The sequence below is a fragment of the Ochlerotatus camptorhynchus genome, unplaced genomic scaffold (genome assembly GCF_037179485.1).
Source record: "Ochlerotatus camptorhynchus isolate MF236.1 unplaced genomic scaffold, CSIRO-AGI_Acam_v1.1 ptg000334l, whole genome shotgun sequence".
NCBI lineage: Eukaryota > Metazoa > Arthropoda > Insecta > Diptera > Culicidae > Ochlerotatus > Ochlerotatus camptorhynchus.
The window spans coordinates 823,565-840,114 of record NW_027040822.1 but is presented as its reverse complement, the minus strand read 5'-3'; the positions used below and the strand labels follow the sequence as shown (position 1 = coordinate 840,114).

General features: G+C 39.6%; 1 protein-coding gene across 1 annotated transcript; it reads left to right on the top strand.

The window, feature by feature from the left end:
- Positions 1-1,273: 1,273 nt before the first annotated feature.
- LOC135708767 (UNC93-like protein) lies at positions 1,274-14,724 on the top strand. Its single transcript, XM_065230908.1, has 6 exons — positions 1,274-1,638; positions 1,888-2,180; positions 13,211-13,605; positions 13,774-14,038; positions 14,231-14,393; positions 14,511-14,724. Exons 1-6 carry the CDS (start codon positions 1,343-1,345, stop codon positions 14,593-14,595), a joined length of 1,497 nt encoding a protein of 498 aa, XP_065086980.1. The 5' UTR covers positions 1,274-1,342; the 3' UTR covers positions 14,596-14,724.
- Positions 14,725-16,550: the final 1,826 nt, after the last annotated feature.

The following is a 16,550-nucleotide window of genomic DNA, read 5'->3' as shown; positions in this document are numbered from 1 at the left end:
CCAATTCAATTCTGCCCAGAACTCCAAAGGAGTTATAAGGAAATTTTTATAAGAATTGCAAAGGAATCTAAATTTAAAGATTGCTCCATAGAGGATCGAAGGAGAACATAAATTAGTTGACAGCATTCCTAGGCGAGAATTTTGATCCACAATCACAGAATTAAAAAAAAAAAAACAAAAATTCTGACTATAATTCTGACAAAAATTCCAAAGAAAATTCACTCGAGGGAACTCTAAAGAAAACTCCAAGTAAATTCTGATAATTTTTCAGGTACACCCTATGCCACGTCTGGAAAGTTGACCTAAAATGAGATCATTAAGCGATCGAAAAAAATTATCTTCAACAAAGCTGCTTGAAACTAACTTTGCTGATGAACATGTGTTTTCAAAAATAAGAAAGTTAGTTTTTGAATATGTATTAATCTGCGAAACACCCCAATTTTTCAAACGACTAAAATAAAAAGAGCTTTTAAGGAATCAAAAATTTCATCAAAGACACCAATTGTGAAAATTAAATCATTCACAAGAACTTTTGCGTTGTTAAATTCCCATTTTTGGACCACTGTGCAATCGAAGGGTGTGGCCAGAACTTTTTGAAATTTTTTTCCCAATATACCCAATGCCGTTTCTATTTTGATTCTATACTGAATGGGGAGTTGTTTCTAAACCCGTCGCAAAACTCTGAATGACTGAATGTGGGCGTAAAATAAGCCATATACATAATTGATTGAATTGCGATCATTCATGATTAATAGATAAATACACAACTGTCAGTGAATTGTAAACCAGTTCTATCAGCAACCTAGAACACAAATGCAGTTCAACTGATTCCAGTTCTTGAAACCAAATCGACAAGCAAAAAATCGTGATCAAAGTTCAGCCGAGGGTTATCCAACTATCATGCTGAATTAGCACATTTTCGCTTCTCAGCACAAATCTCAAACACACCTCTTCGTCTGTCTTGCTTAAACATATCGCACCCGCGCGCTGTCTTACTGAATGATCCCCACGGATAGCACCAACAGAGAACCGCTGTCGTTTATCGCGGCCATGGTCCATAATCAGTCAAACAAAACTTTATTGCAATAGCCATTATAGTGTTGTATAGACGCGCTCCGTTTACTAGTCGCTGTTCTCAGTTCACTAGCACTCTCCTGTTAGTCTGAACCCATCTAGTAGACAAGTTTCGAACTGAGATCAAAACCAGTTTCCGGAATGAGCTAACTAACTTGGAGCGACACCCTAGTATTTTGTATATTTCGGCTTCGCCTACTTAGTTCGGATCGCGACGTTGACTGGGAAGGAAGTGTTTGATTAACCCAGTAGGCCGCAAGAAAGAAAGATGGACAACGGAAATACGGTCGAAGGCGAAAGTAACGGATCTGCTGTGACGGCGGAGATCACCGGGAAGGAGAATGGTGCGGTAGAGCAGGAGTTCGGACCACAGGAAGGCTACCGGATTATCAAGAACATTGCGATTTTGGGCTTTGCGTTTATGATTCATTTCACCGCATTCCACGGGACGTCCAATCTGCAAAGCTCGGTTCACAGCGATGGCTCTTTGGGGGCGTTCACGCTAGCGTCTATATACGGATCGTTGATTTTGTCAAACATCTTTCTACCGGTTATGGTGATCAGGTTGGTTCAGCGTGTGTACGATTAATTAAGGCGATGGGGTTGATGCATCAGTTAGCAAAAACTGGTTGGGACGCGTAATATATTGAAAGTGAATGCAACATTTTGTTCGATTTGTTTCCATGTTTCGAATGTTGTTGTATGGTTTCATGTGTTGTATGTCAAGTGCAAAATTTCAAGGCTAATGTGATCGGATATTTCTCGCCTGCTGCAGAGTTGTGTTCTGGTTAATTAAAATGTTGCTATCCATAGGTGGCTTGGATGCAAGTGGACCATCGTGGTGTCGTTCATCGCCTATATGCCCTACATAGCAGCGCAGTTCTATCCACGATTCTACACGCTGATTCCAGCTGGTTTGGCCGTGGGTTTTGGCGGGGGACCGCTGTGGTGCGCCAAGTGTACTTATCTGTCGGTGATTGCGGAGGCGTTCAGCATCATCAAGAAGCGGAAAGTGAAAGCCGACTATCTGATTGTGAAGTTCTTCGGGCTGTTTTTCGTGTTCTACCAGTTGGCTCAGGTGCTGGGGAATTTGATCTCCTTTTCGGGTGAGTAACGATGGGAAGCTGGTCAATGGGGTTTTTTACAGTGTGTTAAATGATGATTGACATTGATTGTAGTATTAAGAGATAGTCGGAGTAGATTTAACTAGGGATGAAGACTCGAGGAATTTCAGCTTATAGGGGGAAAATGGTAAAGACGGGCATAGCAGGGCACTTGATGCTTCATCAAAAATCCCAAAATACTTTTAACATAAATTTAAATTTAAATAGATGTTTTGAAGTACATAAATAATCGTATTAAAATTCATTCAAAGACATCGGCTAGCTTTACCTAGTTTACAAAGAGTAGAACATAAAGTTAGGAGGAACAGACAAGAGTGTGCATTTGACTTGTTCATATAAGTTAAGTTAAGTTTTCTTTATTAGGGAGGCTGGTTCGCCTCCTGTAGACTTGTTCATATAGTCTGCGGCTGTGTAATAGTTCTAGCTGCGTTTATCACTTAACACTTTGATTGAATGTAATAACTCAGGGCGAGAGTAACCATCAACAATGCTGATGATGGTACAGCATGCAGCTCCATGCTACTGCTTCTCTCTGAGATGACTAAGTTGGTCATGGCGAGACGAGCAACATAATAGTTGGGTAAAGAAGAGTTGCATTATCACATACCATAGCCTGGAATTTTTTTCGGAAACTTGGAGCGTTAGGTACCCGAGCAAAGTCGGTTAACAAAATGAAAGCAAATCGATATTAAAGTTTGCAGTTCCTATCATAATGAATACTCATTTTGATTACATTTGTCACGACATTAGTCTGATATCATATTGTGCTTTCATTATGCAGTCAAGACATTTTAAATGAAAGCAACTTAACTTGAAGTTCTGCTGTTAACGTCTTGTTTAAAATTTAATTTAAGCTCTGTCGTTGAACTAACGATTATTGTTTATTTGTTTTGTTTAACACATTTTAGGTCATTCGTAACCAGCCCGAGGTGACATTTGAGCTCAAGTCTTTCAGCGTGAGAAGCTTGGATGCTAACCATTTACGCCAGGCCCGTATTCAGTCAAACATTATGAATTAAAAATCAGTAATCAAATTGATTTCATTGAAAGCAGGATTACTTTTCCGTTTTAATCAACAGTGTAAAATTTTGCTCTCATTCTTATATTTATATATCAATAAATTATCACACTAAAGATTCATGTTGTAGCATTTCCTCCCAACCCTATTTTTGCATGTTTAAGCCGTTTCAATGTTTTTTTTTTTGGCTTAAGACAACAATGTACAGTAAACTATCCATAATTCGATGTCCACTAACTCGATAGCGAGTTATAGAACCATAGTAAATATTAATTTTCTGGCTACTGTGACCGTGATTTCCTATGGGTTAGTTTTTCTATAACTTAATAATTGTAGAGAGTTTGAAAACTTTTTTGCATTTCAACAGAATTTTTGAGATTCTTAGGCTGTATTGGCATTAAACATGTGTATTCAATACTTGTGAGTCAGGCGCTTAAGAAATGTGGGTCGCAATCGGAAAAAGTGTGAGAACTGATATGGGTTTGGTAACACCTGCTAAGGTTCCAATACAACTATGAGGATGTAAAGGTATTTTGTCTACATAAGCAACATTGCATTCTTTTTTTCCTAAAAATAATCAAGACAATTATTCGAAAAGGGCTGAACGTTATTTCAAATTGTAAATTGTTAATGCAACAAAAACTAATATAACCTACAAACATTTGGACAAAAAACTAATTGTTGGGAATGTTGAGAATTTTGTAATGCATTTGTAGCTTGGTTGTTTATTTAACTAATTTATTTGAAAGCCTCAGTCACTTTAGCTTTACTCAGGGGGTGCGACACATCTTAATCTCAATTTAAGATGGTCGGAATATCTCACGCTAGCAAATCAATCTACGAAAAATCTTTTTTCATCTCTTGCGTCTATATCCATCTACTTACATCGCTCTCCAACTTATTGCAGGAAATCTTCAAAATCTCATAACAGCAAAGCGAAATTTTTCCTACATCGTAGATAGAGTCGCCCCCCTCGGCTTTAGTTGTGTTTGTAGTTGTATTTGGACTGTAGGCTGTCCGTTATCCTACTTAGAAACAAGACACGAAATTATATCCCAAGTAACGAAAAGTTCTGATAAAAGGCTATTTCTTGCTTAAGCAGCTTGGTTGAAGGTGGTCTATATAATTCTAAGCAGCCTAACTTTTAAGCCGTTATAAGAACTTGAAAGTTCCGGTACCATAATTAAAGAGCATTCTAAGCAGCTTCTTGCGGAACTTGAAGGGAACTTTTAGAAAATAAATTAAAAAAGGATTATGTCCTCTACACCAATTTTATACTTAGTTCGCACTTTTTTGAAAGTTAATTCTAAAGTCAGGTCTTTATGAAAGTTAGTTCTTAATGCAGTTATGAAGTGTATTGGTTTATCAGTATTAGTAGTAGTATTGGAGCTGTTTGAAGAATTAAACCCAGTCCTTCTGCGTGAGGGCCCCAGCACGAACCGCTACCCGAGCAAAGTTAGAGATCAAATTGAAATCAGAATTTGCTGTTATGATGTAACTTATTTTGAATACTCCATTTGATCTCATTTTGGTTGACTTAACGGTTAACACAACAAAAATGAGAGCAAAATTTTACACTGTTGAATCAAACGGAAAACTAATCCTGCTTTCAATGAAATCAATTTGATTACTGATTTTGCATTCATAATGTTTGACTGAATACGGGCCTGGTGTAAATGGTTAGCATCCAAGCTTCTCACGCTGAAAGACTTGAGCTCAAATGTCACCTCGGGTTGGTTACGAATGACCTAAAATGTGTTAAACAAAACAATTAAACAATAATCGTTAGTTCAACGACAGATAAGCTTAACTTAAATTTTAAACAAGACGTTAACAGCAGAACTTCAAGTTAAGTTGCTTTCATTTAAAATGTCTTGACTGCATAATGAAAGCACAATATGATATCAGACTAATGTCGTGACAATTGTAATCAAAATGAGTATTCATTATGATAGGAACTGCAATCTTTAATATCGATTTGCTTTCATTTTGTTAACCGACTTTGCTCGGGTACGCCATCTGAGATTTATTAAAGTGAGCTGTTGTCCCGCCTACTGTTGGAGTTTTCAGTGCCAGCTGACTGACTTTAATACGAAATACAAAACCTTGATGAATTTTAAATTGGTGATGGCCCACACACTTGTGGCGCAGTGGTTAGCATTCGTAGATTACATGCCGAATGCACGCGTTCGAATCCAGGAAATTGCTCTTAAATGTTGTTTTTATAATGTTTGGATAGAATATTGATGCTCTGCATAAATATAAGAACTGTGATTTAATTGAACAACTGAATATTTCAAATTTACTGACATTAATTTTTGTTCCTAAAAAAATACTTGTGCGGATTGCTTCATATGGACTATGACGGAGCTTTTAAGAAACTTTCAAGTTGCAAAGAAGTTTCGCAGGGAACTTTTAAGATACTTTAAAGTTGCTTCAAGGGGTGGTCACTCTACACACTTAATTTGCGCCAACATTTTATCTCAGTGTACCTCAGTGTGCCGCAGCTGTATCGGCAGTGCCATGAAGTAGAAGAAGTAATTGAACTGACTTTTGTTTGCTTGTGAATAATGCCTTGTTTGGCAACCCGGTATTTTAACAGCTCTTGTTTTTGTTTTGATTTTCAATGTTTTCAAAAACATCCATCTTCGGCGGTAGGCCGACCCCGCACAACGAGCGTCAATCATTAGTCAACCAGTCCTTCTGGGAGCCGACGGAGGATTTGCACCGAATTTGTCACCGCCCGAGTATCATCCGTCGGAGAACTGGAAACCAACACCGGCTGGAACACACGTCGGACTGATGAAGGACGCACCGCTGACCCGAAACGGACCAGTCAACTTCATTCAACCCGCACAGCAACAGGGCGCAGTGATGATGGTCTACAGTCTCGATAACAACACAGCCAACACCGATAAGCTGTTCAATCTGTCCTTTCTGTATGGAAATTTTGTCAGAATAAAGTTCCTGAAGACCAAAGAGAGTGCCGCCATGATCTAGATGGGAACGCCATAGCAGTCGAACCAGTCGAACGTACACCCTGCCGCACAATTCGATCAGCTTCAAGGTCTACAACGCCTCCAAAAACAATCACTTCCCAGGCCAGCAAAAATCACATTCTCCACTTCTTCAATACCCCACCCGTATGCCGTCCGAGGATCTGCTGCTGACTGCATTCACCCCCAAGGACTGCCACCCGTCGCAAGTGCGAATGTTCCCGCTGATATCGGAAATTTCCTCCTCCGGATTGGTCGAGTTCCCGAGCGTAGCCCTGGCGGTGAACGCCATCATGAAGTGCTGGTGGTGTAGTAGCGGTGGCGATGAATGTATTCGAGCAGTTCGAATGGTCGGATGGTATAGTTTTTGTTTGGTTGACTTTCCGATTAAAACTCAAGCACCGCTTGTCGTGACCGGCCCGAGATTTCCAGCGTCGGCCACAGCTACACGAATTAGCGATTCAGCTCCCACGGCTGCGTCTGCTTCCTATACTGCTTCTGCTTTAGTTGCTGCTGCTGCTGTTCCTTCTGCTGGTCCGTCTCCTCTAAAATTCATTATAGTAAGTAAGTAAGAACAGCAGCAGAATTGGAAGCAGCCGCAGCCGTGAGAGCTGCATCGCTAGTTCGTGTAGCCATGGCCAAAAACCTCGGTCAGGTCAAGATACCGCTGTCATCTGTTCTTCGTCTGGGAGGAAATGTGGATGCGACTGCCGTCACGGGTGTAACGATTTTGAGAATCCATGGCGAGACTTGGTGAAGATTCACGGTTGTTTTGAAAATAATTTGATTATATTATGGCAACATCAATAACAAATTTTGACAAAGTTCAGTGTTGCCAGTAACTTTAAAGATCATAAAAATTGTAACCATGGGTGCCAAACAGCGTCAATGACGACGCCCGGGGGTGCCCAAGTTTGATTTTGGCACACTGTGTAGAGTGACCAACCCCTTGAGTTGCTAAGAAGTTCCACTGGGAACTTGTTCGGAACTTTGTTGTCGCCATGTTTTCAGCTTTGCCTGAAGTTCCTAAGAAGTGCTTAGGGATGTTTCTTGGAATTTTTTTTTGAACTTCAAGAGCCTTAAGTTCCTTGTGTGCTTTCTATAGCTGCTAAGGTAGCCAGAAAGTTGTGTTGGAACTTTATATGCACTTTATGGAACTTGAAAGTGGGTTTTATCGTTGAATACGGAACTTTTGGTTGCTTGGGAAGAAAGTACTGTGGGAACTTTATTTGAACTTTATGGAACTTGAAAGTTCTGTCGGAACTTTATTTGAACTTTATGGAACTTTGAAGTTCTGTCGGAACTTTATTTGAACTTTATGGAACTTGAAAGTTCTGTCGGCACTTTATTTGAACTTTATGGAACTTCGAAGTGAGTTTTATCGTTGAATGCGGAATTTTGGTTCCTTGGGATGTGCAATTACAAATTAAGCTGGTTTCTTAAAAATAACCTAGGTCTACTTCGAATCATTTCTGGCGTCATATTTGAAGAAATTACATCTTGTAGTCTGTTGAATTCGTTCATGAAACTGCTTGTAGGCTCGTGTTGCGTGTAGTTTCTTGACCTCAAAGGAGAATCGAACACCCTTCGGCGACGAAGAGAAACGGGCCGGTATTGAAGCTGAGCTGAGAGGAACGGACTCCTTGTCCGTTCGCTCAGTATGCTGCAGAAGAATATTATGTCAGCGATCCTGTGTCTCATACTGACTGTATCGAGGTCCACCAGACAGCAGGAGGCTTGGCATGCTGGCAATTGTTCTCCACTCCACCCAAGGTTTCTCAAGGCGAAATTTGGAACTTTTTCTGAATTCCCTCTAGCCTTTGAATTTGCACCACATACTGTGGTCGCCATACCATGCTCGCAAAGTCGAGTTTGAATCTAGCGCGGCTAATGTAGATAGTTAGGATTGCATGAGAATCAGTGAACTCTGTGTGTGTGAGTGTATTCCCTCTAACCTCCCAGTGGCTGGCAGTGTTATTATGGAAGAACTCTCTCTACAATGTTGCATTTATGGTCATTGTAGACAGCTTTAGTCCGGGAGTTAGAAAGTGATAGCTCTATTGCAGATCCAGCAACCCATTTCAGAATGTCTAGAGAGTCACGTCCATTCCAAGGTTACTTTCACTTACAATAATCCCCGCATGTATGTATTACCTCTATCAATTGGATATCAGTATTACACCCACACTTCCGTTTTCAAAATGTTCTGTTGAACACTGGCACGTATTTAGTTTATGTATTTTTTTTAAATTGTTTAATAGTATTTGGACTGGTCTCACCATGTTAATTTGATCCTTTCATCCATGGGTTCCATAGTTTTGATTTTATCTAAGTTTTGCATCTCATTCCGTGATGCACCTTTGTCGAAATACTTCCTTCAACGAAAACAAATTTGTTTTCATTACCGATCACTTTTGCAAGCGAAAAACTTGCTGATTCATGGCAACGTCGGCCACCGAATCACCACCAAAACCCGCGACCGACACATTATCATCACGTTCCCGGGCTAATTCACCAACCGGACCGGTTTCAAACTCGCCCACGATGAAGAATCTCTCAATAGAACTACACGCCGAAAGTATGGCATCCGAGCTCGGAAAACCAGGTTCCCGGGAACCAATGAAAACCGACACCGAACAATGAAACTGAACCTGCGTCATAGATTTTGGAGGTTAGATTCAAGGTCACCCGAGTCACTCAAGGGAAACACAGGCAAAACGTGATATATCACTAAATGATAACTTTATGAACATTTGAAACTAAATTTTAGAACACAATTTAACAAATTTAAATCAAAAAATGTTTAATTCGCTTACGAAAAATACGCAGCAAAAGAAAAACAAGATCTCCTTGCATGAGGATCAGTAAACTCTATACCGAAACGTCGAGTGAGAGCAAAGAGAGATCATTAAATGTTAAGGATTGATCCATCGTCATTCTCTACCCATTGTAAGGACGAATGTCCCAACCTGTAGTCAAACATTATCGCATGATACTATCTATACCCCTCGCATCAAAGGCCTTGCTCGTGTTCGTATATACACAGTCGACTTGGTACCCTTTGGATATGTAGTCCGTGACCATGGAACTGAACTCATACAGGTTCATATAGGTTCGTGACGACTGACTTTCCATTCAAGAACCCATGTTGTGTTGCTGAAACACGCTCGTTAATTCTCTCATAGAGATGGGAGTAGACAAGTCGCTCGAACAGTTTTGTCATCGCGGACTGAATCGATACACCCCGGTAGTTCTCAGCATCAGAATGGAGCAAAAATTTCATTTCTTAAGGTAATTCCTTGTGAAGTCCACAAATGGCCGCCACGAAGGCTATACATGCGCTATCACTTCGAATTTTCAATTACACAAATCTGAAATTGCTACTTATGTATGCTGCAGTGCAGCGAACGTGGAGTAACAGTTTACAAGAGGTGGTCCAATTACTCGAGGATAAAAAGGGTATTTTTTTTAGGAAGGATCAAGAAGGGTCAATGAAGTTGTTTCATCAGAGATTTGTCACCAGCACTATAACGTTGTGCATTGTGACCATGAGACTTGTATCTTGTATACCTCATATTTTTTGAGCCTTCAAAATTCTAAAAAATCATCTCTAAAGATGTCTTCTGCTTGATACTCTTTTGACTAATGTTTGCATTTCCTCCTTTTGATTGGGCTACCCATCAAACAAGAAATAGTCGATGGCACTTTTCGGTGATTCCTAGGGAACCGAGAAATATTTTTTAAACATTATTTAACTTCCGGAAGTTTTTATTAATTTTTTAACTTCCTGAAGTTTCATCCAACTGATATTTTCTTCCACCTTACCTTGGAAGCTTCTTCAGCCTTCGCTCGAATAATTCTTTCATCTTCTCCCGCCAGTTTTTTCAACTTTTCCGGAACTTCAAGGATGCTATCATATGTTTATTGCAAATTCACACTAGCTGCAGGAACATTTAAGAAGTTCTGAAGGATCCGAAAAGTCCAGACTTTTGTGTTAGTTTCAATAAATTAAAGACAGTTTCAAAAACTTCTGTTACAATTCGAAAACCCGGAAATTTCAGAAAAGTCCAGCGAACTCCAGTGAACTTATGAAAACATCATAAATATTTTGGAATCTTCACAAGTCCAAAGAATTTCAGGGAAATTTAACGGTTTTCAGGAACTTTAGTGCAGCTCAGAGAACATCAAGACAGATCAATAAATTTCAATAACATTGCTGAAATTATAAAGGAGTTCCAAGAAACGCAGGCAATGTCCGAAAACTTCAGCAATCTCCTGAGGGGCTCATGAAAATTTAGGAAACGTAAGGGAAGTTACATGAACAGTAGAACATTGCGAGAACATTTTATGGGAAGTGTCGATAACTTTCAAAAAAATAAAAAATCGGGAAGATCAGAGAGCTTCAATGCTGATGTTACAATAAATTCGAGAAATTTGTGAGAGCACTTAAGAGATTTCGTAATCTTCAAGAAAGTCCAGAGACCTTCAAAGATGATTAGAGATATTCCGGTAGTCACAGTCCCTGATTTCAGGAAAGTTACAAGAACTTTTAAGAAATTTCGAGAAATTATGGAATATTCCTAACTGCATTTCAGGAATTTTCCGAAAACTTGAGGGAAATTGCGAAGTCTTCAGGGATGTTTTATGAATTATGTACTTGTTTCTTTCGACTGTTCCGTAAGCGCTCTGGCTCCTGACTTTCTTCAGACGTTTCTTCCAATCTACCTTAGTAAGTTTCTGCCAGCGTCTCTAGGAAGTTTCTGTCGTCTTCTCCAGGAAGTTCAATTAATTCCCCCAGAAATGTCTTTCGTCTTCTTCTGGAAGTTTGACCATAAGCCAAAGGTTTTTTTGTTCGACTTCTATTGGAAGGTTTTTCCGAGCTTCTTCTGGCTTTTCCTGGAAATGGCTACTTTTAAAAATTTACTTCCGATTTCCAAAACTTTTCTGGATTCCTTTTCTCGCCACAAGTTTCTCAATTCGTGTCTTGGATGTTTCCCGGATGTTTTTCTAACATATCTTAGAACTTTACTCGAACTTTATCCAGGAGAGCTTCTTTCGTCTTTCTCTGGATGTTTTGTCAGCTTCGTTCAGAAGCTAATTCAACCATTCCCCGGAGTTTTCTACCGGAATTTTTCGATCATAGTTCAATACCAAAAAATTTGCTTTGATTAACGGCTTTCTCAGTCTTAAAACACTGCAACGACTACGATGTAATCGGCTCGACATTTCGGCCATGGGTTGTGGCCTTTTTCAAGGGAAAATATTGTTTGACGTTATTGTCAACAGTTTAGTCGTTGTGCGGCTGATTTTCCATATTTTGGTTTCATTTAATGATATTTAATTGAAAAAAAAACAACTTGGTCACAATTTCGATCACCATTTGAGGACAACGATAATTTTAAAAATTAAATTAAAAAATTACAGAGTGTTTTTAGACTGAGAAAGCCGTTAAACATTTCCATTCCTTTCAAATCCACGTCGTCACCATTGTTAAAAATTTTGCTTTCAAAAACGGCAAAAATATAAAATTACTTAAATAGTAAATACCGATAAATACCGATAAATACCGATTTTTTTAATACCTTCGATACCGATAAGCTTTAAAACTATCTGGAAACGCTGCCTGGACCCTTCCTATCGACGTAAGAGATAAAATACCAAAGAATAATACCTAAAAAAGGTATGCAAAATAATTTATAACTAACAAAAATTGTATATGGATACCAAAAGAATACCTGTTTTGGTATTGCGTTTGCTTAATTTGGTTTTGGAATTGTATTGTGCGAACATTTCTTTTGTATTATTTTTTAGTATTAAAATTTTTACCACTTATGTCATGCGAATAGGGTAGGATGGTGCAAAATGCACCCTTTAAGCAAAATCGTCAATGGCTGGCGAATGGAAGCTAAAATCAAGAAGAAAGTAATGGCGTTTGGTTCATTACCATGTTTTCTACAAAGATCGAGTGATTTAGAACTACAAAAGGATGATTTTCCATGACTTTCAAGGTATTTTCTAAATTGCTTCCAAAATGATAGCGGGGCAAAACGCCTGATTCATGATGCAATATGCACCACAACATTGGGACAAGACGCACGACAACAATGGCCAAAACGCACCACAACATTGGGGTAAAATGCACCCCATGGTAAACAACCCTAATAAACGGATACCATACACTAACGATATCATAGATGGTACGACCATATCACATAAAGTTGGGATGTTATCCCGAATTGGTGGTTAGGCGCTTCTTATGGTTATTGTTTATGCGGGAAACCATAACCCCTGCAAGTAGATAATGCAAAGGGATGCGGTATTTCAAATGATTATTTCTTTATGTTACATCAGAAATAAGGTCTCAAAATCTCAATAGAATGTTAAACTGTGATTCATCAAGTAAAATATCTAAAAAATATACGAAACGTAGATTTTTAAAATTTTTTTTTTGTGGTACATGATGATAAAAGCTTAATTTACAGTCGATGATTTTAACAACTGTGTCCTGTTTTGCACAAAATGCAATTTTTTTAAGGAATCAGTAGGTCAATACATGATTTTATGATCAAGAATTATTTGTTAAACCTTCAGTTGAAAACAATCACAAACCGTTACCCGGAAAATGCATCTGAGGAAAAGTTATCGCTGTTTTTCTATAAGTGGGCATTTTACCCCAGGGGTGCATTATGGGCTGTTCTCCCTTACATATATAAGGTATCGAGATATTCGTTCCTGCTCGGGAAGGGGCTGTTGATAAACCACGAAGACACTTTAGGAGGTGGTAGAGGTTTGGTGAGTACGGTGTCCACGGTAGTATCTACGATCCATTAATATTCTTTAAATTTGTTTGTATGACTGTCTACGTACGGCGGGACTGGTTTCAGCAATTTTCTGCGAGGTTTGTGTAGCTCCCAACAGAACTATGGAATTTTATCAACTGGCTAGCAGTAAAGTCCAATTTTATAAAACATCATATTTAGCTATTTAATTATTCTTAGTGCTCTCCTATGGCGAAGATGACAGCCCACAAAACGTCACAGCCTACCCTGTTAACATATCGGAAACGTGCGGCGCCAACTATGTTGCTCCCGTCGACCGTCAGCTGCAGAACGACACAAATGCGAACCTCCACCGACCGGACGCTGCCAAGCTTAACGCACTGACGGGGATTTTCCTCGCGTGCATGGCCGCTGCCAGCCTTTCCGTGGCATTGGGCGTCGACTCACTCAAACGATACAATCGCACCCGAACTGGATCTGGACCGGGGATTTCCGGCGTTCGGATGTTGATCATCACGGTGAAACAACTCACCAACAAGTACCAGATTCTGCTGCTTCCCATTACCATGTTCATCGGCGTGGAGCAGGCGTTCATTGCAGTCGATTTTACAGCGGTACGTACTATTTCATTTTCTATGTACTATCGATTAAGGCTTGCATTATTGCGATCTCATTTCCATAAAATCGTGACTTGGGACGGTGTTGAAAGGAACCTCATCTCATTAAGGAAACATATGCCTGTTCCGCTCTAATGTAATCTAATTACTCCTCCGGTGGTGCAGTCATTCGTCGCTTGCGGTCTCGGCATCAGCTACATCGGTTACGCAATGATCAGCTTTGGATTAGCGAATACCTTTGCTGCAGCGGTCACCCCTTCAATCACCAAAGCCATCGGTCGCTTCCCGATGATCATCGCGACGGCGATATTCCACCTATCGTTGATTGTGTTCATGTTGCTATGGAAACCTACCAATGACTACTATGCCTACTCGATTATCGTCGCCTGCTGGGGTTTGGCGGATGGAGTTTGGCTGATTCAAATAAATGGTGAGTATTGCCGCTTAGGAAACAGAGCTTTCGAATTGCATTTAGTCGTGTGCTTTTATACCAGTCACATCAACACCATCTATCGCGTCCGCATCGCAACTGCCTTCAAAAGCTTTCACCATCATCATCATCCCCTAAACTGACAGCATTTTTACAAAAGTTCCTTGCATTTCACCCTTTTTACAAACACAGCATTGAGTGGGATTCTCTTCCCCGGTAACGAGGAGGCTGCGTTCAGCAATTTCCGCCTGTGGGAAGCGACTGGATCGGTGATCATGTACGCAACCAGTCCGATACTGTCGACCTTCACCAAACTGGTCGGAATCGTGTGCATTATGCTAATCGGAACCGTTGGGTGAGTTTGAATACTGGACTTAATAGAATCTCATTAGTCGATACATGCTCTACGTACGCTGGAACGAGTGTGAACTAATTATTCGAATACGGAATTTGTTTTATTATCCTTGTCCAGGTACACGACGATTGAGGTGATGGAGTATCGTGTCAAGAAAAGTGCCGCCGGGAAACGATTCGAAATGATACATCAGCAGAGCTAGGGAGCAATTGGTGAGGGTTTTGTTGAGATGAATTCTACGACTTTTTTAGATATTTCCAGCATGCAAAGAGACCGGTTTGAAGAGCGTGGTAGTTATTTATTTATGCAACATTAATGCATAATGAGAAATCTTTTCATTGTTTGCAAACATCGTGAAAAATAAATGTGAATATCTGGACCGAGATCTTTTGATAATTTAGGAGGATTTTATACGGTGTCACATCCATAATCTAACCGTCATATAGGATCTCTTGGCAAAAAATTGCAACACTCATGTTGAATATAGTACACTGGAACCTCCATTTATGAACCAAAACGGGGGTTCGTAAATCGAATTAGTACGTAAAAAAACCCTCGTTATTTAGGATTTACTTCGTAAAACGAAAACTCGTTATTTGGGATTTACTTCGTAACAAGAGATTTTTGAAAATATTGGCAAATACAACACAATATGGGTATTTTTGAAATCAGGGTGACGTGTAGGAACCGGAAATCGATGTCTGACGCCATAATGAAATCCAAGATGGCGGCTTCCGGTTACAGAAAAACTTGGAAATTCTGCCAAATACCCCACAATATGGGTCAAAAATGAATATGATTGTCGTGTAGGGACCGAATATCGATGTCTGACGCCATTTTGAAATCCAAGATGGCGGCTTCCGATTACAAGAACACTTCGAAATTCTGTCAAATACCCCACAATATGGGTATTTTTGGAATATGATTGTCGTGTAGGGACTGAAAATCGATGTGTGATGCCATTTTGAAATCAAAGATGGCGGCTTTCGGTTAATAAAAACAGAAAAATAATGTAAAATAACCCACAATATGGGTATCTTAAGAATCGGTGTGACGTGTAGGGACCAGAAATCGATGCCTGACGCCATTTTGAAATCCAAGATGGCGGCTTCCGGTTACAGGAAAACAGAAAAATACCTTTTAATTCCACTACTTTATTTGCTTATCCTTGACAGATACGCGTATTTCGTCTACAATGTGCAGACTTCTTCAGTGTCTTGTACTAATACTCGACTCAAGACACTGAAGAAGTCTGCACATTGTAGACGAAATACGCGTATCTGTCAAGGATAAGCAAATAAAGTAGTGGAATTAAATGGAAAATACTAATCCTTCTCTCTCTCATTATACAGGTATTCCACTAAGACGCCCACATTCATCAGAAAAATACCGTTGAATACACAACAATATGGATATTTTTGGAATCGGGGTGACCTGTGAGATTCGGGAATTCATGTCTAACGCCATTTTGAAATCCAAGATGGTGACATCCGGTTACAGAAACACTGGAAAATACTGTCAAATACCGCACAATATGGTATTTTTTAATCGGGGTGACTTATTAGGACTGAAACCCCATGTCTGACGCCATTTCGAAATTCAATATGGTGACTTCCAGTTACATAAAAATATAAAAATAATGTTAAATAACCTTCAATATGGGTATCTTAAGAATCGGGGTGACGTGGTGGTATTTTCCAATTTTTTTGTTACCGGAAGCCGCCATATTGGATTTAAAAATGGCGTCAGACATCGATTTCCAGTCCCTACACGTCACTCCGATTCCAAAAATGCCCATATTGTGGGGTATTTGGCAGAATTTCCAAGTTTTTCTGTATCTTGAAGTCACCATCTTGGATTTAAAAATGGCGTCAGACATTGATTTCCGGTCCCTACACGTCACTCCGATTCCAAAAATACCCATATTATGGGGTATATGACAAAATTGCCAAGTTTTTATGTAACCGGAAGTCGTCATCTTGGATTTCAAAATGGCGTCAGTCATCGATTTCCGGTCCCTACACGTCGCTCCGATTCCAAAAATACCCATATTGTGGGTTATTTCACAGTATATCCCAGTTTCCCAGAATCACAACAAAAAAAAACTCGTTATCGTAGGACAGGAGTCACTGTGTCGGCTATCCCGATTCACCATCA

Coding starts and splice junctions, on each gene's coding strand:
- LOC135708767 (XM_065230908.1), top strand. CDS start 1,343: ATGGACAACGGAAATACGGTCGAAGGCGAAAGTAACGGATCTGCTGTG. Junction 1,639..1,887: donor CTACCGGTTATGGTGATCAG/GTTGGTTCAGCG, acceptor TGCTATCCATAG/GTGGCTTGGATGCAAGTGGA. Junction 14,039..14,230: donor TTGGCTGATTCAAATAAATG/GTGAGTATTGCC, acceptor TTACAAACACAG/CATTGAGTGGGATTCTCTTC.